Source organism: Crinia signifera, chromosome 8, assembly GCF_055691185.1.
Source record: "Crinia signifera chromosome 8, ASM5569118v1, whole genome shotgun sequence".
Classification (NCBI taxonomy): domain Eukaryota; kingdom Metazoa; phylum Chordata; class Amphibia; order Anura; family Myobatrachidae; genus Crinia; species Crinia signifera.
Genome location: NC_139224.1, coordinates 171,300,924 through 171,325,409, shown reverse-complemented (window position 1 = coordinate 171,325,409; position 24,486 = coordinate 171,300,924). Strand labels below are relative to the sequence as shown.

Genomic DNA, 24,486 nt, shown 5'->3' with positions numbered 1-24,486 from the left:
GAGGTTCTGTTCTCGTACTGCAGGTCATTTACTAACATTGCTTGTCTGACACCACTGCAGGGCTGGACTGGCCATCTGGCACTTCTGGCAAATGCCAGAGGGGCCAATGACCGATTCGTCGGCCCAGTTCGTCACTGGACACCAGCATTAGACCTGTTCTCTTCCTGAGGGCCTTTTACTAACATTGCTCGCTTGACACCAGCCATAACAAAATGGTGCGCTGTAAGGATCACGTGGTCCTGGAAAGGAAAATGTTTCCAGTGCTGAGTGTGTGTGGCCATTTATTTGTGGGTGTGGCCAAAGCATCAGCTCCACTGTTTCCCTAAGTTCACAAAAATAAAAAACTGCAGAAAACTAGAAAAAATATTTTAACACTTACAATTTATTGCTGACTGTGTGGCCAGCTGTGGTTCCATCCACTCCCATTGTTAATCTGGTCCTGGCTGTATTCTCAGTAGTATATATTATCTAAGGTACAGTATCTGACACTAGCATTAATCAAATATGGTGCTGTCACTAAGGGCTAATGTACCAATTATTATTGCGTCTTTTTCGCCCAGCCCGCTGCAGTGCAATGCCTGAAATACCGGCATTACATGGCAGGGGCGTGGCTAAATGACACGATCGATCTGGTCACGCCCATAAGGAAGTCTCCCTCCTGTGGCTTTGCCTCCACCCCTTTTTCACTCCTGGTGGTGGCCCCCTTGCCTCACTGAGCTGGTTGCCCTCCCACCAAGTAGGCAAGTATGACCCTATTACATATTCCTGATAGACTTCGATGGAAGATAAGAACCACGTGGCAATTTTCTCTCCCATCTTCAACAGCACAAGGTAAATAAACCTCTACAAGTCTCAACAAGCCCTGCCAAACTTGTAATATAACAAGAAATTAACTTTACAGTATACAGTATATAATGCTAAAACACTCAGCAGGGGGCCCTGAGTGACATCTGCTCAGTTTACATGATAACATGCCGGTTTGTTACTACCCAGTTTGTTTTATCACCGTTTCCCATTGTAAAGTGCAACGGAATCTGCTGCGCTATATAAGAAACTGTAAATAAATGACATGGTAAAAAGCTGATTTATATCCTTTGTGATGTGTATGCTCTGCTTGAAAGAAAACATAAAATGAGTTTTATATTCCAGGTGGATCATCCCAAGAGGACTGAAGAGGAGACGTTTGCAGCATTTTCTCCTCACCCCCCTAAGGGACCTAAAAGTGGGACCAACCGGCATCGGACAAACCATGAACATTCCGATTCATCGGATTCTGTGAGTGATAAAATAATAAGACAGTGCATGGAAGTCCTGTAACTTGTCAGGGGCACAGATACATAAATGCCTGGGGGAGGGGCTAGAAGGGAGTCCTAACCATGCCTCCAAGGTGGCAGCATGCAGCTATTGCAGAGAACCGCTCCCATGCACTTAGTCACGCCCCTGCGGAACAGAGCCCAACTCATCTCTTGCAGGCACTGACATCAGGGGCCACAGGTGCATCCCTCTGAAGCACATTACACTAAGGGCGGTATTCAATGCCGCCGGCGAGGGGGTTTATTCGGAGAGGATGGCTTGTTTTCGGCGAGGACACAGAAAGCGACAATGCACGTTTCCCTGTCAGGTGACCATAAACAGACAGCGACAATGCACGTTTCCCAGTCAGGTGACCATACCCAGACAGCAACAATGCACGTTTCATTGTCAAGTGACCATACACAGAAAGCGACAATGCACGTTTCCCAGTCAGGTGACCATATACAGACAGTGACAATGCACGTTTCCCAGTCAGGTGACCATATACAGACAGTGACAATGCACGTTTCCCTGTCAGGTGACCATACACAGAGAGCGACAATGCATGTTTCATTGTCAAGTGACCATACACAGAAAGCAACAATGCACATTTCCCTGTCAGGTGACCATATACAGACAGCGACAATGCACGTTTCCCTGTCAGGTGACCATATACAGACAGCGACAATGCACTTTCCCTGTCAGGTGACCATACACAGACAGTGACAATGCACGTTTCCCTGTCAGGTGACCATATACAGACAGTGACAATGCACGTTTCCCTGTCAGGTGACCATACACAGAGAGCGACAATGCACGTTTCCCTGTCAGGTGACCATATACAGAGAGCGACAATGCACGTTTCCCTGTCAGGTGACCATATACAGACAGCGACAATGCACGTTTCCCAGTCAGGTGACCATACACAGAGAGCGACAATGCACGTTTCCCAGTCAGGTGACCATATACAGAGAGCGACAATGCACGTTTTCCAGTCAGGTGACCATATACAGACAGTGACAATGCACGTTTCCCTGTCAGGTGACCATACACAGAGAGCGACAATGCACGTTTCCCTGTCAGGTGACCATATACAGAGAGCGACAATGCAAATTTCCCTGTCAGGTGACCATACACAGACAGCGACAATGCACGTTTCCCTGTCAGGTGACCATACACAGAGAGCGACAATGCACGTTTCCCTGTCAGGTGACCATATACAGAGAGCGACAATGCACATTTCCCTGTCAGGTGACCATATACAGAGAGCGACAATGCACATTTCCCTGTCAGGTGACCATACACAGACAGCGACAATGCACGTTTCCCTGTCAGGTGACCATATACAGACAGCGACAATGCACGTTTCCCAGTCAGGTGACCATACATAGGGCCTGATTCAGAGTTGATTGTAAAAGCAAAATCTTTCTCTAATGGTCAAAACCATGCTGCTCTACAGGTGGGGCGGATGTAACGTGTGCAGAGAGAGTTAGATTTGGGTGGGGGGTGTTCAAAGTGAAATCTAAATTGCAGTGTAAAAAAAAGCAGCCAGTATTTACCCTGCACAGAAACAAAATAACTCACCCACATCTTAAGCTGGGGCGGATGTAACGTGTGCAGAGAGAGTTAGATTTGGGTGGGGGGTGTTCAAAGTGAAATCTAAATTGCAGTGTAAAAAAAAGCAGCCAGTATTTACCCTGCACAGAAACAAAATAACTCACCCACATCTTAAGCTGGGCATACAGTACACTAGGGCGACTACTTCCCTCAGAGAAGTCACCCGCTCACGTCCTTGTGCTGCCCAGGACCAACCTGAGGGGGCAGGATCGCATGCGGTACTTTTGCGTGCAACATATATATCGCATGCGATCACAGCCGCGGCTTGCTCAGCTCGGAATCAATCTAACCGATTGCTTCTGCAGCTGGTGCGACGCGCAGGTTCTGGTGCCGTGTGCATGGGACTGCGCTTTGCATCGGACATGCTGTCAATCACATGCAATTGGACGCTGCAACCGCCCAAATTGCATGTGAAGTCCTGTTGGAGAAAGTGCGCTGTATAAATTAAACTTAGTAATGTACACAAGCCTAAACTCCCCCTGCACATTTGCTCCATCTGCAGTGCAACATGGTTTTTCTCATTTGAGAGCGATTTTTGCTGTTGCGATCCTCAGACCCATAGAACGCAAAGTTCCGGCAATGTATTTGGCAAAGTTTCCAGCTGTTGCATCACAAACCCCCAGTCCTTCTGTGGCCCTTATCCATGAGCGGAGGGAGATTAATCATATAATATATATATTTGATCTGTCAATACACAATGATACCAAGACACACATTCCTTATCCCATTGAATGTACTAAGAGTAATACTAAGTTATACAACGTTATAAAGGTTTCTGCCCGAACAAGTGCCGGACATTTCACAATCGTTCTAATAAACAACTTGTATATAGAACGTGTCACAATCTTTGTGTTGTTAGATACCACATTCCAGCAGTAAATGTCATTTCATTTGGAAATATGGATTTTTAATAGAACTGGCTGATTGCAGCATACAAATATTGACACACACACACAAACACACACACAAACACACACACACGCGCCTGACAAATTTGTTCCCTAAACATTTATTCCGAACTGTGGACCTCATTACGGTAAAGCACAGTCGCAGGGAAGTGCATTGAAGCGACCGTGCAATAAAACGCACAATTGAATAGCGTCAGGGATGAGTGCCCACAGTTACTGAAGTAGCCGCAATGTGGGTTCTAGACTTAGCACCTGCACTAACAGTATCACACGGGGCTCGGAAAATACAGTAAACCGCAAATAAATTGTGGGGGTGATTCTGCTTGATATGCTATTCGGTCCAGGGACCGATGTTTTGGGTCTGCGCAGTCGTATCGGTGAATATACGCATGTGCAGATCCAACGTGCAAACTTTGATTGGATGGCGAATGGATGTGTATATTATAAATATGTTTTTGTTTTCTCAGACTACATCCTGTGCATCCCCTCATACATCTACTGCCCCCTAGTGTTTAAATTGAAAATAACTATAATATAAAAAATAGATTTCTACATTTGCATGTAGAAAATCCAAACTATGGAGTTTTTCTTTCGATTTAGGATTTTATGTACTAAGCCTTCTAGACTGAAGAGGGATAAAGTAGCAGCCAATCAGCTCATAACTGCCATGTTAAAGACTGTGTATAAAAGGTTACATTTAGGAGCAGGTTGGTTTGTACTTTTTCTCTCTCCATATTATGTACATAGGGCCTTATTCAACATGGCCCACAGATGTCCGAAAATTGCAGCCTTTTGATTAGCAAAAGGGATCGGACCGTTGTGGCGGTGGCGATGCGCCATTACAGGGGCGTGGTCCGGACACTGTAGGCGCCACACACAGTCACTGCGATGTGAAACATGGCCGGCCTGCGTCTGGCTTCAGAGCTGTGCGAGCGCTTTGCTGCACTGTGCTTTGGAACTGAAAACAAGATGCGCACTGTGAAAAGTTGCGCAAGGCTTTTCGGGCCACCTCTGAATAAGGCCCTGGTATCGGAAACTGTATTTCAGGCTTATATGTGTCTCATATGTTCTTCGAAATGCTGGAGTTAACTTATAAAAGACAACATTATTTATTGTTATTTTTAAATCCTAAAGTTTTCTACACCCCGACCAAAGACCGCACCGAGCCTTATGCAGCGCCCAGCGCGGCTGGAGCCGCTACCAGTGTACTCCCCATCCGGCAATGCACCAAAAATGTCCACGGCTCCCCGCCAGAATTACTTCTTCAATGAGGAAGACCATCGACACAGAAGCGGGGTGAGAGACAATGACACAATGGCTGTGATTGGTCTTATTCAGTTCAAAATGTTTATTGCTGGCCCGGACATTCAGGGGTAAATATACTTAGATGGGAGTTCTGTTGAAGATGGGCCCACAGCAACCAATCAGAATCTACGTCTTATTTATTTAGAATAGAATCAATAGAATAGGATTAGTTGCTAGGGGCAACATCACAACTTTAATATAACTCCTATCTTAGTAAATTTACCCCAGAGTGAGAGAAAGGGGGCAAAAATATAATATAATTCTGAGAGTACTGTATTAATAATACATCTGTTCACAACAGAGAATAGAATATATATTTATATATATTTTTTATTACATGACAACCAATTAACAGTGTAATTCGTTTCGCTGCATTTCATTGCGCAGTTGCTTTCTGTGGTAGTTTTTCCTCACATTTAACCCTTTTTATACTTGTATCTTCTGTACAAATACTTATGTGTATCCGCGTTTCCAGACCGATAAAGACATCATGCGAGGAATGGGCACCAGGGAACATTCTGTGGGGATATCTCCGTATCGGCTCCCAATCATTAACAACTTTGTGATGCCTGTTCCGCCACCCACCCAGAAACACCCTAAACAGTCAATGGGCTCGTCATCCAGAGGGAGGCGCTACCGTCCCATCACGGCTCCTAACGGGCTTGAGATCCCATCTAAGGTAGATGCAAATACTTATATATTGTGTTCATCGTTTATCTTTATTTCTGGCAATACCTGTCTTTGGTTTTAAAGAAGGAGGGGCAACGACAACTTTTAGCCAATCGGATCATCAGAGTGTTCACAGGTTCTATATCAAAACCAATCAGATAGTAGCTATCATTTCTCTAGTGCCTCCTAGAATGTGATAGATTCTGATTGGTTGGTATGGACCACACCTCCACTGGTCTATTTTAGAAGGTTTCGTAAATCGGAATCCGGTCGCAAGGTGAACAGTTTCTAGGTCAATAGGTCGACACCATATGAGCGACATGCACTAGTTCAATTTTGACAAAAAGTTGACGTGGCCTAGCGGTTGACATAACAATGGTTGACACATGGCAATGTAGACATGATTTATTTAATATTTTACTGTTTTGTTGGACGTTTTCATGCTTTCTGACGCATTTTGGACTACACTGATTGGAGGTCCGTGACAACATGTGTGGACATTGACAAAAAATAAACCATGTCAACTTTTTCATGTGTCTACCATTTTCCTACTGACCCTCTGATTGTATTGAACTTTTGTCTATGTCAACCTTTTTCCATGTCGTCTTTTTTTTTTCCATTTCAACATTGTGCCTGTCGACCTTTTGACTGTCAATCTCGTCCCGGTGACCCTTTGACCCACACCATGTAAACCTTACCCCTAAGACGGTCTAGATCAGAGTTTAAGCAACCTATGGCTCGCCTGGCATATCACAACTATACGTCAGGGCATGCTGTAACTTGTAGTTCACCTAAACGGCTGGATGGCAACAACTTTCCAACCTCGTGTATGACAGGGGCTCATTTGAAGAGCACCCAGGTGCCATGTTAATCCCAGCGTCTCGTACACTCCCGAACGTATGACAAGAGCTGAGCGAGATGAATAACGTTCCCGGAGCCGGTGATCTGAGACCGTGTTAGAACTGGTTTGTGACACCGATATTTTATGGTGATATCGCTACTGTTGTGATTTACTGCCGGAGTAACCTGATTTATCTCCCTTACTCTAGGATATGGGAAAGTTCCATAAAACGTCCGTGCACAGTAATGTGAAGATTACCATGATCTACCTGGGGAAACAGGTGCATTTGTCACACGAGTACGATGACTACAGGGATGAGATAAAGGTCTTCCAGCAGCACTGTGGGGGCGAGAACCTCTGCGTCTATAAAGGAAGACTCCTGGAAGAAGGTGCGGATTCACAGGGGCCAATTCACATCCCAATGCAGGGCTTCCCTGTTGATTATAAGTGGACCACACATATGCTTGGCCCACAGTGTTAACAGCCGCCGGCATTTGTGGGTGGTACCCCAGCATTTTCTGGGAGTGCCGCGAACACACACACACACGCGGCCGTTGGGAGGGAGGGCCGCCGGCGCCTTCAGTGGCCTCGATCTCCCTATGGCCCTGACAGTGCTGAGTAGGTCTAGGCTTACACGGCGCTGCACATGCTGGGGGGGGGGGGGGGTGTGCGAAACACTTGCGGCGCCTTATAAATAAGATGTAACACTAATAATAATATGTGCTGTATAATTTTGCAAAGTGCGTGCATCTCTCATTACATCCGTACTTACTGACCACCGCGTCTTCTTGTTCCTTCACAGAGTGCTTTACGTTGGTCTCCAGGCGGCACCGCGGCTTCCCTTTCAGCCTCACCTTTTACATTAACGGGATCCAGGTGGACCGGTTAAGCTCTTGCTGTGAATATAAACATCGCAAGGGAGCGCGGCTTGGCGGCAAAAATGGATATTTTCGGTTCATTAACACAGAGGGAGCGTCTCCTTGTTACAGGTATAGTACAATGCTCTCCACGCCCCTGCATACCTCACGGCACCCCTAAGCCCCTCTTTAGTCCCCCGTATACTCACACACCCCTATCACTACCCAGCTTCCTGCTCTCCTGAACCGTAACTTCCACCACTGGGGAGTCGCTGACGCTGTTTTGCTCACATGCCCCTATCATGCCTCATAGCCCAGCCTCCTGCTCTCATGCACCCTAACTCCCACCCAGTAGGAGGAGACACTGACTCAGGGCCACCATCCTGTACTGCCACGCTGGACCCTCACCCACTGGCAGAAGCTGCACAGTATCTCCCACCCTCCTCTTTAGTCCCCCTTATGCCCACACACCCCTATCACTACCCAGCCTCCTGTTTTCCTGTGTTGTGACCTCCGCCAAAGGGGAGCCGCTGACTCAAAAACACCCTACTATACTATTGCACACACACACACACCCCTAAACAACATGCACACACAGCCCCCCCCCCACACCCACAAATGTCACTGTACCCTCCACACTATCAATGTACATCTTACTCTGTAACCGCTTTTTAATTAAACAAAACAATACACACCCCCTTCCACATCATATGCTCTCTATGTAACACATTTCACCTATAACTCAAGTTGCAATACAGGCATCTGTCATACAATTCTAACCATCTTTCTCATATACAAACGTTCACAAATTAAGGGGGCGCAGCCCCTTACGACGGTGTGAAGAGCGCCCGTAGGGCGCGATGAATCACCTAGTATATATATAATGCCCCAGTCAGTCACTGTCTATATCTCTGTCAGATAGGTAATGTGGGTGGTAAGTCCATCTGCCCCTGAGAGGGTGACATTTAGCAATTTAGAAACATTGTGGCACCACTGGGTGCAGGCACTATCTTTAAGTCATACCAGAATAACAAATGTAAGCAAAAATGATCAAATGGAAATTACAAATAAAATAAAATGACTGTAAAATCCTCCTTTGTGCTCAAGTGAGTGCAGAACAGCAACTATCTCCTGCACCTAGTGGTAGTTACTATCTCCTGCACCAAGTGGTAGTTACTATCTCCTGCACCTAGTGGTAGTTACTATATCCTGCACCTAGTGGTAGTTACTATGTCCTGTACCTAGTGGTAGTTACTGTCTCCTGCACCTAGTGGTAGTTACTATCTCCTGCACCTAGTGGTATTTACTGTCTCCTGCACCTAGTGGTAGTTACTATATCCTGCACCTAGTGGTAGTTACTATATCCTGCACCTAGTGGTAGTTACTATGTCCTGCACCTAGTGGTAGTTACTATCTCCTGCGCCTAGTGGTAGTTACTATCTCCTGCGCCTAGTGGTAGTTACTATGTCCTGCACCTAGTGGTAGTTACTATCTCCTGCACCTAGTGGTAGTTACTATATCCTGCACCTAGTGGTAGTTACTATATCCTGCACCTAGTGGTAGTTACTATATCCTGCACCTAGTGGTAGTTACTATCTCCTGCACCTAGTGGTAGTTACTATATCCTGCACCTAGTGGTAGTTACTATCTCCTGCACCTAGTGGTAGTTACTGTCTCCTGCACCTAGTAGTAGTTACTATCTCCTGCACCTAGTGGTAGTTACTATATCCTGCACCTAGTGGTAGTTACTATCTCCTGCGCCTAGTGGTAGTTACTATATCCTGGGCCTAGTGGTAGTTACTATCTCCTGCACCTAGTGGTAGTTACTATGTCCTGCACCTAGTGGTAGTTACTATCTCCTGCACCTAGTGGTAGTTACTATCTCCTGCACCTAGTGGTAGTTACTATCTCCTGCGCCTAGTGGTAGTTACTATCTCCTGCACCTAGTGGTAGTTACTATCTCCTGCACCTAGTGGTAGTTACTATCTCCTGCACCTAGTGGTAGTTACTATGTCCTGTACCTAGTGGTATTTACTGTCTCCTGCACCTAGTGGTAGTTACTATCTCCTGCACCTAGTGGTAGTTACTGTCTCCTGCACCTAGTGGTAGTTTTTGTCTCCTGCACCTAGTGGTAGTTACTATCTCCTGCACCTAGTGGTGGTTACTATCTCCTGCACCTAGTGGTGGTTACTATCTCCTGCACCTAGTGGTGGTTACTGTCTCCTGCACCTAGTGGTAGTTACTATATCCTGCACCTAGTGGTAGTTACTATCTCCTGCACCTAGTGGTAGTTACTGTCTCCTGCACCTAGTGGTAGTTACTATCTCCTGCACCTAGTGGTAGGTACTGTCTCCTGCACCTAGTGGTAGTTACTATATCCTGCACCTAGTGGTAGTTACTATATCCTGCACCTAGTGGTAGTTACTATCTCCTGCACCTAGTGGTAGTTACTATATCCTGCACCTAGTGGTAGTTACTATCTCCTGCACCTAGTGGTAGTTACTATCTCCTGCACCTAGTGGTAGTTACACCTAGTGGTAGTTACTATCTCCTGCACCTAGTGGTAGTTACTGTCTCCTGCACCTAGTGGTAGTTACTGTCTCCTGCACCTAGTGGTAGTTACTATCTCCTGCACCTAGTGGTAGTTACTATCTCCTGCACCTAGTGGTAGTTACTATCTCCTGCACCTAGTGGTAGTTACTATCTCCTGCACCTAGTGGTAGTTACTATCTCCTGCACCTAGTGGTAGTTACACCTAGTGGTAGTTACTATCTCCTGCACCTAGTGGTAGTTACTATCTCCTGCACCTAGTGGTAGTTACTGTCTCCTGCACCTAGTGGTAGTTACTATCTCCTGCACCTAGTGGTAGTTACTGTCTCCTGCACCTAGTGGTAGTTACTATCTCCTGCACCTAGTGGTAGTTACTATCTCCTGCACCTAGTGGTAGTTACTATCTCCTGCACCTAGTGGTAGTTACTATCTCCTGCACCTAGTGGTAGTTACTATCTCCTGCACCTAGTGGTAGTTACTATCTCCTGCACCTTGTGGTAGTTACTATCTCCTGCACCTAGTGGTAGTTACTATATCCTGCACCTAATGGTAGTTACTATCTCCTGCACTTAGGGGTAATTACTATCTCCTGCACCTAGTGGTAGTTACTGTCTCCTGCGCCTAGTGGTAGTTACTATCTCCTGCACCTAGTGGTAGTTACTATATCCTGCGCCTAGTGGTAGTTACTATCTCCTGCACCTAGTGGTAGTTACTATCTCCTGCGCCTAGTGGTAGTTACTATCTCCTGCGCCTAGTGGTAGTTACTATCTCCTGCGCCTAGTGGTAGTTACTATCTCCTGCACCTAGTGGTTGTTACTATATCCTGCACCTAGTGGTAGTTACTATCTCCTGCACCTAGTGGTATTTACTATCTCCTGCGCCTAGTGGTAGTTACTATCTCCTGCACCTAGTGGTAGTTACTATCTCCTGCACCTAGTGGTAGTTACTATAGCCTGCGCCTAGTGGTAGTTACTATATCCTGCGCCTAGTGGTAGTTACTATCTCCTGCACCTAGTGGTAGTTACTATATCCTGCGCCTAGTGGTAGTTACTATATCCTGCACCTAGTGGTAGTTACTATATCCTGCGCCTAGTGGTAGTTACTATCTCCTGCGCCTAGTGGTAGTTACTATATCCTGCGCCTAGTGGTAGTTACTATCGCCTGCGCCTAGTGGTAGTTACTATCTCCTGCACCTAGTCGTAGTTACTATCTCCTGCTCCTAGTGGTAGTTACTGTCTCCTGCACTTAGGGGTAATTACTATATCTACACCCTTCGTAGGTGCATCATTGCGATGGGTCTGGATAAACAGCCGTCTCCCCCACTGAAGAATCGGACTAAGCAGAAAGACAAAGGGGATGATGATGAGGAGGAAGCAGATAAGATTTCTGAGACAATTTACAATAAAGAAGTTGATAGTAAAACAGTACAAATGCGCAAACTCCATGATGACGATGATGATGATGAAGATGATGAGGAGGAGGAGGATGGTGATAAAATAGAAGACAGATCAAAAATGGACTATGATGAGGAAGGAGAGGAAGAGGGAAAGAACCAGGAAATCAAGACGGACGAGTACGAGGCAGATGATGAAGCTAAGGACGGTACGTTAATATTTGCATTACCATATCATGCCCCCTGGTGGGTGAACCCATCATGCCCCCTGTCTCTGTTCCTGTATCTGTAATGGTCCATTTATTCTGTTCTGCATTTGGATTAGATTCCAGATAGGTCAATAATGGTAACGGTAAGTCTGCCGCAAACAAGCCAGAGAAATGGCCAATATCCTGCAGCGAAATGCTGAGCCAGGCAAATATGCGTTTTATTATGCCCATCAACAAGGGTGTACGTTTATACCAGGTGCCCGTAGGTGAAATAGAAAGTGGTGCCCCCAGCGGCTCCGCACATGTGCTGATGTCCCAGTTTATTATTTTTTTGCAGAGCTTGGAGGAAGACAAAATAATGATAGATAAATGATCATCCAATCAGCTTACATTTTACAGGCTGTGCTTGAAGAATGACAGAAGTGGTTTGGTTGGTACCGTAGCAATGACTGTAGCAAATCTCTATGACATGAGCGGAGAGAGATTTGACCTAGTTCAACAGCCCCCTCTGTCTTTCTTACTCGGTGCCCCTCTGACAGCTGAAGCCCGGTGACCAGTGCCTCCAATGTCTCTGGGGCCCTTATTCTGATCGGTGCGGCCAGATCATAAATATGTGGCCAGGACCGTGCAGGCAAATCCTCGCCTTCCATACGGATCGCCACCTCCGTCCGTACGCGGATATGTGGCGGTCCGCATGAAAGTGGACGGGGATACGCCTCCTCCATCTTGGGAGCAGCCCCTGCATTCGATGGTCGCCGAACATCAAATGCAGGGCCGCACGCTCCACCAGCGCCCGCCACCCTAGACCACACGGACACTTGTCTGTATGAAATCATGTATGGGGGCGGGCAGCTGACATCCGGCGATGTCAGATGCCCGCCCCCTACACATGCGTCACGGCTTCATTACCATGCATACGCCCTGCGTTTGCATGGGAACGCCCATGAAACGCGGGGCGTTTGCATAGGGTAATGAGGCTAAGTAGCCCCTCACGCCCCTCTACGCCCCCTGTGCGGCGTCTAAAGAATACGTGCGGCGAAACCGATTGCACATGCGCAGAGTGACCTCTGCACATGCGCAGTCGAAAACCATCGGCGGTACGACCGCATGCGGAAAAATCCGCACCGATCAGAATAAGGGCCTGGGTGTTGTTCCACTGCCCATCTCTACTACCATCTATTTCTATTTCTATCTTTGTAAAGATCTTTCTGTGCCAGAGTGTAATGATTATTTTATTAGCCATAAGAAGATCAGCAGACAAGCAGTGCATTTTGCTTTGCTCATGTGTCACTGTTTGAACAACGTTAAGACGAGTAGAGGTGCACCTCCTATCTGGAAGTGCAGACATTGAGTCGGAGCCTTTTGAGCTGTATCAGACTTCACCAGGCCTCCTCCAAATAAATAAAATAATAATAAGTGAGTAAATAAAACTATAAAAATGAAAAGATAAGATGCAAATTTAATGAGGAACCTGAAAAGAAGAGAGGGAGGATTCAGCCCAAGCCCATAATTTGCCCTGGCACCCAGGGGTGTCTCGTTGTGCCAATAAAGTGTTGTTTTTCATATCAAAAGAAATCTTCCTCTGTAGCGCACACACTCCGAGTGCCTCACCGCCTCTTATTTAGTACCGAGGTGCCTGGTGTCAGCACACAGACCAGAGGAACTACAGATAACTAAGGAATCCAATTAAACAAGTGCCCTGTGTACCATCCGTTCCTATTAGGGGGTGCGTGTGATAAAAGCAGAATTGCTGTTACATCCACTTAGTTGCAGTGCGGAGGCGGACAGAGACTGCACCTCGGGTGATTCAACACGTACATGGGAAACTTTCTTATCAGAATAAAGCCTTCCGTAGCGACCAGACTGGCATATGAATTCAGTGTTCTCCTCCTTTGCTGTTATCATCTGATGACAAGACTGTAGCATGTTCTACAAAGCAGTGGGAGAAGTGGCGCTACTTAATATAGATGTGTCCTCATAGACTATTGCGGCGGTTGTGCAAGGTCCTGCGCGACTCAGCGTGCACCAATAGTCATCTGCGCTCAGCTGTGCGACGGAGTATGAACCTATACAAAGTGCTACGATGTATCGGCCAAGACTTTTATTTTCATAGCGTTTCATAGTGCTTCATGTACAGACTCGGACTCAGGGCCCAATTCAGACCTGATCGCAGGGCCGCAAATTCATATCAGCGTTTAGATAAGCCACCGCCTGCTACAGTGGAATCCCGCCTTGCGAATCAGCGCGCTCGCTGTGGGAATGTATGTGTACGGCTGCATATCTACCGCAGCAATGCAAATGTGTCCAGGATCACCATCGAATGATTTTTAGGTACTTGTGTAGTTTCACGGCGCCACTGCCCGCAATGCGATTTAGCACACCCCCACTCTCCTCGTCAGCCCGAAGCGTGATGAGCGCAGCGACCCCCGCGAGGGGACTCGGTACGCATCCTCTCGGCCTGTTCACGCTTCGGGCTGATGTGGATAGTGGGGGTGTGCTAAATCGCATTGCGGGCAGTGGCGCCGTGAAACTACACAAGTACCGATTTTTTCACCGGGCACAACTCATCGCAGACGCCGCGTAGCCCTGGACTTACTCGGCATTGCGATGGATAAAGGCATATCTGGCCTGGTGCTGATGTCACACACCCTCCCCTAAAACGTTCAGACACACCTGCGTTTCCCAGGTCACTCCCAGCGTTCTCCTAGGCACACCTGCATTTCCCCGGACACTCCCAGCGTTCTCCTAGGCACACCTGCATTTCCCCGGACACTCCTAGCGTTTTCCTAGGCACGCCTGCATTTCCCCGGATATTCCCTGCATCCTCCTAGGCACGCCTGCGTTTCCCCGGACACTCCCAGCGTTTTCCTAGGCACGCCTGCATTTTCCCGGACACTCCCAGCGTTCTCCTAGGCTCGCCTGCATTTCCCAGGTCACTCCCAGCGTTCTCCTAGGCACACCTGCATTTCCCCGGACACTCCCAGTGTTCTCCTAGGCACACCTGCATTTCCCCGGACACTCCTAGCGTTTTCCTAGGCACGCCTGCATTTCCCCGGATATTCCCTGCATCCTCCTAGGCACGCCTGCGTTTCCCCGGACACTCCCAGCGTTTTCCTAGGCACGCCTGCATTTTCCCGGACACTCCCAGCGTTCTCCTAGGCTCGCCTGCATTTCCCTTGACACTCCCAGCGGTTTCCTGGGCACGCCTGCATTTCCCCGGACACTCCCAGCGTTCTCCTGGGCACGCCTGCATTTCCCCGGACACTCCCAGCGTTCTCCTAGGCACGCCTGCATTTCCCTGGACACTCCCAGCGGTTTCCTGGGCACGCCTACATTTCCCCGGACACTCCCAGCGTTCTCCTAGGCATGCCTGCATTTCCCCGGATATTCCCAGCATTCTCCTAGGCACGCCTGCGTTTCCCAGGTCACTCTCAGCATTCTCCTAGGCATGCCTGCGTTTCCTGGACACTCCTAGCGTTTTCCTAGGCACGCCTGCATTTCCCCGGACACTCCCAGCATTCTCCTAGGCACGCCTATGTTTCCCAGGTCACTCCCAGCGTTCTCCTAGGCACGCCTGCGTTTCCCGGTCACTCCCAGCGTTCTCCTAGGCACACCTGTGTTTCCCCGGATATTCCCAGCATTCTCCTAGGCACAACTGCGTTTCCCCGGATATTCCCAGCGTTCTCCTAGGCACACCTGCGTTTCCACGGTCACTCCTAACGTTCTCCTAGGCACGCCTGTGTTTCCCAGGTCACTTCCAGCGTTCTCCTAGGCACGCCTGCGTTTCCCCGGTCACTCCCAGCGTTCTCCTAGGCACACCTGTGTTTCCCCGGATATTCCCAGCATTCTCCTAGGCACAACTGCGTTTCCCCGGATATTCCCAGCGTTCTCCTAGGCACGCCTGCGTTTCCCAGGTCACTCTCAGCATTCTCCTAGGCATGCCTGCGTTTCCTGGACACTCCTAGCGTTTTCCTAGGCACGCCTGCATTTCCCCGGACACTCCCAGCATTCTCCTAGGCACGCCTATGTTTCCCAGGTCACTCCCAGCGTTCTCCTAGGCACGCCTGCGTTTCCCCGGTCACTCCCAGCGTTCTCCTAGGCACACCTGTGTTTCCCCGGATATTCCCAGCATTCTCCTAGGCACAACTGCATTTCCCCGGATATTCCCAGCGTTCTCCTAGGCACGCCTGTGTTTCCCAGGTCACTCCCAGCGTTCTCCTAGGCACGCCTGCGTTTCCCCGGTCACTCCCAGCGTTCTCCTAGGCACACCTGTGTTTCCCCGGATATTCCCAGCATTCTCCTAGGCACAACTGCGTTTCCCCGGATATTCCTAGCGTTCTCCTAGGCACACCTGCGTTTCCACGGTCACTCCCAACGTTCTCCTAGGCACGCCTGTGTTTCCCCGGATATTACTAGCTTTCTCCTAGGCACACCTGCATTTCCCGGACATTCCCAATCCCAGCCATGATCTGAATCGGACTCTACACCACTGGACATACCGGCGCCAGGCGTCTCGTGCATCATGGCGTATTGAGGCTAGGTGTGTGAGGGCACGCCTGCATAGTGGGGTATTCTGCACTATACTGTATATTGTTTCGGGTAATGTACGGCGGTGGCATACAGTGAGAGAGGTGGTTATTTTATCACGGCCCCTGGATGAAAACTGATTATGGAGAAATTCAGCAGAATAATGACAATAAATAAATGGTGCTCATCTGTTGCCCTCGGTTACGGGGTTATGGACAAGATTGCTCTTCTGTGTGTAAACACATTTTAGGATTCTCAGTTGCCATCTCTGGCTTTGCCTAAGGTGGTCCAGGACCACCAGCCAACCAATGGCACCCCTGTAAGTGTCAGCTAGGGGAATACTCATCTACAGTATTCTCTTGCAGTGGGGCTCCACCTTTTTTTAATGTATCTAGGGAAATACCTGATGATATCCTGCAGGTGGTGCTCTTGTGCTAGCTTTTTATGAGATTGTCAATATTTTTTGTATTTTTTATTAAATAACATTATAGCCCTCAGCTCCCGTCCATTCAACCTCACCTTTAATTTCGCACATTACTTTATTATATTTCTGTGTTATACCCAACAGCCTTTGCAGTGCAGCTTAGCCCAGATCTAGGCTGCAAGAACAATTATTTTATAAGCAACTTTTAAAAACTAGTATCAGGGAGATTATACTTGATAGTAGAATTTTGCACAGCGCCCCATTGAGGGGGCGTGTCATGCTCCACCCAAAGGGCGTGTCTAGTTCCATATATGGAGAGATTGTAAAAAGAGATGCTCAACGTGGCACCTAGAAGCCTGGGTGTGTACTGCGACATCTGAGAGGAATATTTTAAAATGACTTAGATCCAAATGTAGATGAGCTACTATATATAAGAGCTACTATACTTGGTAAAGTGCTGGGAAATGGTGCTGGGGATTCAATGTAAATGTATCTGTGTCTCATTTATTTTCCCCCAAAAATGTAACCGTGTAATGTGGGCTGGGTGAAATGAGGGAGATTGCTAGACTAATGAGGGAGAGAGGGAGATTGCTGCCATGTCAGGGAGTCTCCTACAGAATGCAGGAGGGGAGGTAACTATGATGTAACAGTGTAATGTGGGCTAGGTGAAATGAGGGAGATTGCTAGACTAATGAGGGAGAGAGGGAGATTGCTGCTATTTCAGGGAGTCTCCTGCAGAATGCAGGAGGGTAGGCAACTATGAACTACTGTACCTTAGCGTACCTTGCTGTGGGGTCACGGGACCTTGCCCTAAATTGCACATCGCTGTTTCTCCACCAGTTGTGCGTGGAGTAGCGCTGAATTGCGGTCACATTATAAACAAAAGCCAGTGGGAGTATATTTAATTAGTATTGGTCTTAAGAGATCTTGGGATTTGTTTATGGGTCCCCTAATACCTTCTATTAATTAACTTAATTAAGTAGGATCTGCCCCTTTATTGGCTCCACTCAGCGAAGCAGGGGACTGTGAGAGATGTCAGCAAAGAGACAGAACTTTTTTTTTTTTAAAGTGACAATCATTTACCAGGTACAACCATGCCATGTAGATGATTGCCGCTTTAAAAAAAAAATGTTTGAGTTTGTCCAACAAGGTGTAAGCTGCTGTGGAACTACATCTCCCAGCATGCTCTTGCACAGATCTGCTGTTAGGGTCATGCTAACAGTGGGCAGGCTGGTATATGTAGTTCCAAAGTGGACTTCCACGGGTTGCCTACCCCTGTTGTGGACTATTATAATTATTGATTATTTATATGGTGCCACAATGCGTCAACATTGTCTAGGTGCACACTTACAAGGTCAACCACTGATGTTCGACATGCAAGCTGTGTCGACACAAAAATGCCGACAAGCATCAGGTCGGCGTGGCCAAAAGTCAACACAAGAAAAAGTTCGACATGAAAAAGGTCACCATATTTTTTGTGTGTTTTTTTTTGTGTGTTTGTGTCAAACAATGTCGACATGGACACTGATAAAGTGTACCGTGTCCCCTCGCTGCGCTCGTCATGCTTCGGGCACGGTGCCTCGCTGCACTTGGCACACTATTCCCCACTGGGATGGTAATGTACTTTTTTTTTTTTTTGGGGGGGGGTGGAATTATGAAAAACGCATGTCAACCTTTTTCGTGTTGAGCTTTTACCATGTTGTGTGTCGAACTTTTTACTGTCAACCTTTTCAGTGTTGACCTAGGGTTCCGCAGTGCCTAAAAGAAAACAGAAATTAGCCAAACAAGAGAACAATAACTTACAGTACAATTTGGGACAAGTACATGGTAAATAAAGTTAGTGGCATTAGGGGACAGGGCCTGGGGTTAAACGCTACTGAACGGAATAAGAAGTAAAAAATGGTGGAGGGAGGGGCCTGCTCGTGTGAGCTTACATTCTAAAGGGGAGGGGCAGACAGACTCGGGTGAAACAGAGGGGAGACATTGAGCATGGAACAGAGGGTTAGGATGAGCGTTGGCTGGGTTTGGGAAGAAGAGGGTCTTGAGAGCCCGTTTAAAGTTTTGCATAGGGGTGGAGAGACAGATAGGGAGAGGTAGAGAGTTCCTGAGATAGGACTATGCTGAGTAGTTTCACCCATTCACCCAGATACACATGAGTAATCAGGGTCCCAGCCGCTTATGTGTCGGAATGAACTGCAAGTAATATAAAATATATGATGTCTCTGAGCACAGCTTTTGTGGGTCTGTTCCCCCCGCAGACTATGATGAAGATTTTGAAGTGGAGGAATACAAAGCTGATGAGAAACCTAATGAAGAAGGACAGGTGGATGATCAAGTGAATGAGAAGTCAAAGTCACCCTCGAATGATGAAAAAGATGATTTAAACCAGGAAGGGGGAAGCGGCGCAGCATCAAACGCGGAGCCAGAGGCTGGTGACAGCGAGAGAGATGAAACAGATGGGCGTTGTGACAGCGACGATGGAGAGAATACACAAGGTTACTCCTTTCTACTATTTACTTCTCTTTCTACTATTTAAATGTATGATTGCCAAAATGTTCTCAGGGCTCTTTTTACTGGATGTAACCCCCCAGCGGCCGTATCACCATTCAAATGAGTCCATTCCATCAGCTGCGCAGTCTTTGATTACGGCAACCATGGTCACGGATCCTTTATACGTATCGTTCCTTCTGACCTCAGCGCGCAGTGTCTCCAGCAATCAGGGGCATATTTATGAAGCCCGACGAAGTGATAAAGTGGTCGGTGATAATGCAGGAGCCAATCAGCCCCTAACTGTCTCAAGTTACAGGCTGGGTTATAAATAATTTCCATTAGGAGCTGATTGGCTGCAGCATGATCGCAGGCCACTTTATCACTTCACCAGACTTAATACATCTGCCCAGGGCTGTCATCAAAAATTGTGGGACCCGAGACTGACAAAATAGGAATGGCTCCCCCTCCCCCTTTGTCGAAACCCTGGCGTGTCTGGTGAGACCTCCCGTGTCTGCAGGGCCAGCAGCATTACTCGACCTCCACAGGTGCTGTATAGACAAGTGAAATTATGATAAATTATACTTGATAGATTCCAGTCCTGGTCCCCTTCTGTCTGGCCCGGGACTTAAGTCCCCACAGTTCCCCTCTGATGGCTGCCCTGCATCTGCCACTCAGGGGCTTATAGCCGTGCCATTGTCACAGACTGTATGGTGCAGGAGACCTGAGGCCCTTCCAGATTGCACCCTACTACAATCATGTCACTTTTCACGTTCTATCTGATCACATGATGGTACCTGTTAGATTGCCAGTGTTGTTCCCTTTACAAAAAACAATGGATGGAAAAGTTCTAGAAATACAGTTACACCTACTGGAGCGTCTAGCGGGGCAGTTACACCTACTGAAGCATCTAGCAGGGCAGTTACATCTACTGGAGCATCTAGCAGGGCAGTTACACCTACTGAAGCATCTAGCGGGGCAGTTACACCTACTGAAGCGTCTAGCGGGGCAGTTACACCTACTGAAGCATCTAGCAGGGCAGTTACACCTACTGAAGCATCTAGCAGGGCAGTTACACCTACTGAAGCATCTAGCAGGGCAGTTACACCTACTGAAGAATCTAGCGGGGCAGTTACACCTACTGAAGCATCTAGCGGGGCAGTTACATCTACTGGAGCATCTAGCGGGGCAGTTACACCTACTGAAGCATCTAGCGGGGCAGTTACACCTACTGAAGCATCTAGCAGGGCAGTTACACCTACTGAAGAATCTAGCGGGGCAGTTACACCTACTGAAGCATCTAGCGGGGCAGTTACATCTACTGGAGCATCTAGCGGGGCAGTTACACCTACTGAAGCATCTATCGGGGCAGTTACACCTACTGAAGCATCTAGCGGGGCAGTTACACCTACTGAAGCATCTAGCGGGGCAGTTACACCTACTGAAGAATCTAGCGGGGCAGTTACACCTACTGAAGCATCTAGCGGGGCAGTTACATCTACTGAACAATCTAGCGGGGCAGTTACACCTACTGAAGCATCTAGCGGGGCAGTTACATCTACTGGAGCATCTAGCGGGGCAGTTAGACCTACTGAAGCATCTAGCGGGGCAGTTACACCTACTGAAGCATCTAGCGGGGCAGTTACACCTACAGAAGCATCTAGCGGGGCAGTTACACCTACTGAAGCATCTAGCAGGGCAGTTACATCTACTGGAGCATCTAGCAGGGCAGTTACATCTACTGAATCATCTAGCAGGGCAGTTACACCTACTGAAGCATCTAGCAGGACAGTTACACCTACTGAAGCATCTAGCAGGGCAGTTACACCTACTGAAGTGTCTAGCAGGGTAGTTATACCCACTGAAGCGTCTAGCAGGACAGTTACACCTACTGAAGCATCTAGCAGGGCAGTTACACCTACTGAAGCATCTAGCAGGGCAGTTACACCTACTGGAGTTCTAGAGGGGCAGTTACACCTACTGGAGCTTCTAGCGGGGCAGTTACACCTACTGGAGCTTCTAGCGGGGCAGTTACACCTACTGAAGCATCTAGCAGGGCAGTTACTCCTACTGAAGCGTCTAGCTGGGCAGTTACACCTACTGGAGTTCTAGAGGGGCAATTACACCTACTGGAGTTCTAGAGGGGCAGTTACACCTACTGGAGCTTCTAGCGGGGCAATTACACCTACTGAAGCATCTAGCAGGGCAGTTACACCTACTGAAGCATCTAGCAGGGCAGTTACACCTACTGAAGCATCTAGCGGGGCAGTTACACCTACTGAAGCGTCTTGCGGGACAGTTACACCTACTGAAGCATCTAGCAGGACAGTTACACCTACTGAAGCATCCAGCAGGACAGTTACACCTACTGAAGCATCTAGCGGGGCAGTTACACCTACTGAAGCGTCTTGCGGGACAGTTACACCTACTGAAGCATCTAGCAGGAGGAGGAGTTTGCAGGTGCACACTAAATATATATGCTAGACCTTTTAATATCTTTGCTATATTGCATTTGAGGTTATTAGCATAATGATGGCCATTATTATGGGCTTGTCCACCGCGTCCAGGTTACCTCAATAGGACAAGTCCCTAACACTACTCTGGGACAGGTCCAGGGCACAGGGCCCCCCAGGCCAGCCCAGCAGAGCCACCCCATGGCATCACATTAGTGTGAAATTGAAGTGATAGTAAAAGCGATAGGGGAAATTATATGTGATCAGACTTACCTAAGTAAGAGGTAATAATAAATGTGAAGGGTGCTACATATATATTAAACAAACTAAAGGGGTGATGGAAAGTATACGATATGATGCCATGGAGCAGTCCAGCAACAGCAGCCCAAAGAGCCCTGCGCCCCAAACACAGTCCCACAGACTAACACTCAGCATATATGTATAGTAGGACTTACCCTCATAGTGCCAAGCTGAGGTGTGCAGTCTTGAATGTTGGGACTCCAACCTGATTAAAAACAATCTGGGACAGGTGGGAGGGGTGCTAGTTAAGGAGGAAGGCGTCTCTAGTTCCTTCCAGTGTGTATAAATACACAATATATAGTACATAGGGGGAGGGGCCCTAAACTGCACACCCTGGACATATGAGGTGCTACCTGCTGAGACCTGTAGTGCAGCAAGCAGGAGGAGGAGTTTGCAGGTGCACACTAAATATAAATGCTAGACCTTTTAATATCTTTGCTATATTGCATTGGATGTTATTAGCATAATGATGGCCATTATTATGGGCTTGTCCACCGCGTCCAGGTTACCTCAATAGGACAAGTCCCTAACACTACTCTGAGACAGGTCCAGGGCACGGGACCCCCCAGGCCAGCCCAGCAGAGCCACCCCATAGCATCACTTCAATTTCACACTAATGTGATGCCATGGGGTGGCTCTGCTGGGCTGGCCTGGGGGGTCTGTGCCCTGGACCTGTCTTAGAGTAGTGTTAGGGACTTGTCCTATTGAGGTAACCTGGACGCGGTGGACAAGCCCATAATAATGGCCATCATTATGCTAATAACCTCCAATGCAATATAGCAAAGATATTAAAAGCTCTAGCATTTATATTTAGTGTGCACCTGCAAACTCCTCCTCCTGCTTGCTGCACTACAGGTCTCAGCAGGTAGCACCTCATATGTCCAGGGTGTGCAGTTTAGGGCCCCTCCCCCTATGTACTGAAGCATCTAGCAGGACAGTTACACCTACTGAAGCATCTAGCAGGACAGTTACACCTACTGAAGCATCTATTAGGGCAGTTACACCTACTGAAGCATCTAGCAGGGCAGTTACACCTACTGAAGCGTCTAGCGGGGCAGTTACACCCACTGAAGCATCTAGCTGGACAGTTACACCTACTGAAGCATCTAGCAGGACAGTTACACCTACTGAAGCATCTAGCAGGGCAGTTACACCTACTGAAGCATCTAGCAGGGCAGTTACACCTACTGAAGCATCTAGCAGGGCAGTTACATCTACTGGAGCATCTAGCAGGGCAGTTACATCTACTGAAGCATCTAGCAGGGCAGTTACACCTACTGAAGCATCTAGCAGGACAGTTACACCTACTGAAGCATCTAGCAGGGCAGTTACACCTACTGAAGTGTCTAGCAGGGTAGTTATACCCACTGAAGCGTCTAGCAGGACAGTTACACCTACTGAAGCATCTAGCAGGGCAGTTACACCTACTGAAGCATCTAGCAGGGCAGTTACACCTACTGGAGTTCTAGAGGGGCAGTTACACCTACTGGAGCTTCTAGCGGGGCAGTTACACCTACTGAAGCATCTAGCAGGGCAGTTACTCCTACTGAAGCGTCTAGCTGGGCAGTTACACCTACTGGAGTTCTAGAGGGGCAATTACACCTACTGGAGTTCTAGAGGGGCAGTTACACCTACTGGAGCTTCTAGCGGGGCAATTACACCTACTGAAGCATCTAGCAGGGCAGTTACACCTACTGAAGCATCTAGCAGGGCAGTTACACCTACTGAAGCATCTAGCGGGGCAGTTACACCTACTGAAGCGTCTTGCGGGACAGTTACACCTACTGAAGCATCTAGCAGGACAGTTACACCTACTGAAGCATCCAGCAGGACAGTTACACCTACTGAAGCATCTAGCGGGGCAGTTACACCTACTGAAGCGTCTTGCGGGACAGTTACACCTACTGAAGCATCTAGCAGGAGGAGGAGTTTGCAGGTGCACACTAAATATATATGCTAGACCTTTTAATATCTTTGCTATATTGCATTTGAGGTTATTAGCATAATGATGGCCATTATTATGGGCTTGTCCACCTCGTCCAGGTTACCTCAATAGGACAAGTCCCTAACACTACTCTGGGACAGGTCCAGGGCACAGGGCCCCCCAGGCCAGCCCAGCAGAGCCACCCCATGGCATCACATTAGTGTGAAATTGAAGTGATAGTAAAAGGGATAGGGGAAATTATATGTGATCAGACTTACCTAAGTAAGAGGTAATAATAAATGTGAAGGGTGCTACATATATATTAAACAAACTAAAGGGGTGATGGAAAGTATACGATATGATGCCATGGAGCAGTCCAGCAACAGCAGCCCAAAGAGCCCTGCGCCCCAAACACAGTCCCACAGACTAACACTCAGCATATATGTATAGTAGGACTTACCCTCATAGTGCCAAGCTGAGGTGTGCAGTCTTGAATGTTGGGACTCCAACCTGATTAAAAACAATCTGGGACAGGTGGGAGGGGTGCTAGTTAAGGAGGAAGGCGTCTCTAGTTCCTTCCAGTGTGTATAAATACACAATATATAGTACATAGGGGGAGGGGCCCTAAACTGCACACCCTGGACATATGAGGTGCTACCTGCTGAGACCTGTAGTGCAGCAAGCAGGAGGAGGAGTTTGCAGGTGCACACTAAATATAAATGCTAGACC

General features: G+C 47.9%; 1 protein-coding gene across 4 annotated transcripts in view; it reads left to right on the top strand.

Annotated features, from left to right (window-relative positions):
- ERICH3 (glutamate rich 3) overlaps nucleotides 1–24,486 on the top strand; it is a 114,195-nt gene that overhangs the window by 58,410 nt on the left and 31,299 nt on the right. For all 4 annotated transcript variants that reach the window (XM_083157762.1, XM_083157763.1, XM_083157764.1 and 1 more), the window contains exons 5-11: nucleotides 1,150–1,275; nucleotides 4,953–5,114; nucleotides 5,599–5,802; nucleotides 6,842–7,022; nucleotides 7,436–7,622; nucleotides 11,320–11,642; nucleotides 18,852–19,088. In XM_083157762.1, the coding sequence (XP_083013888.1) occupies nucleotides 1,150–1,275; nucleotides 4,953–5,114; nucleotides 5,599–5,802; nucleotides 6,842–7,022; nucleotides 7,436–7,622; nucleotides 11,320–11,642; nucleotides 18,852–19,088 (1,420 nt within the window). The remainder of the gene's footprint in view (nucleotides 1–1,149; nucleotides 1,276–4,952; nucleotides 5,115–5,598; nucleotides 5,803–6,841; nucleotides 7,023–7,435; nucleotides 7,623–11,319; nucleotides 11,643–18,851; nucleotides 19,089–24,486) is intronic.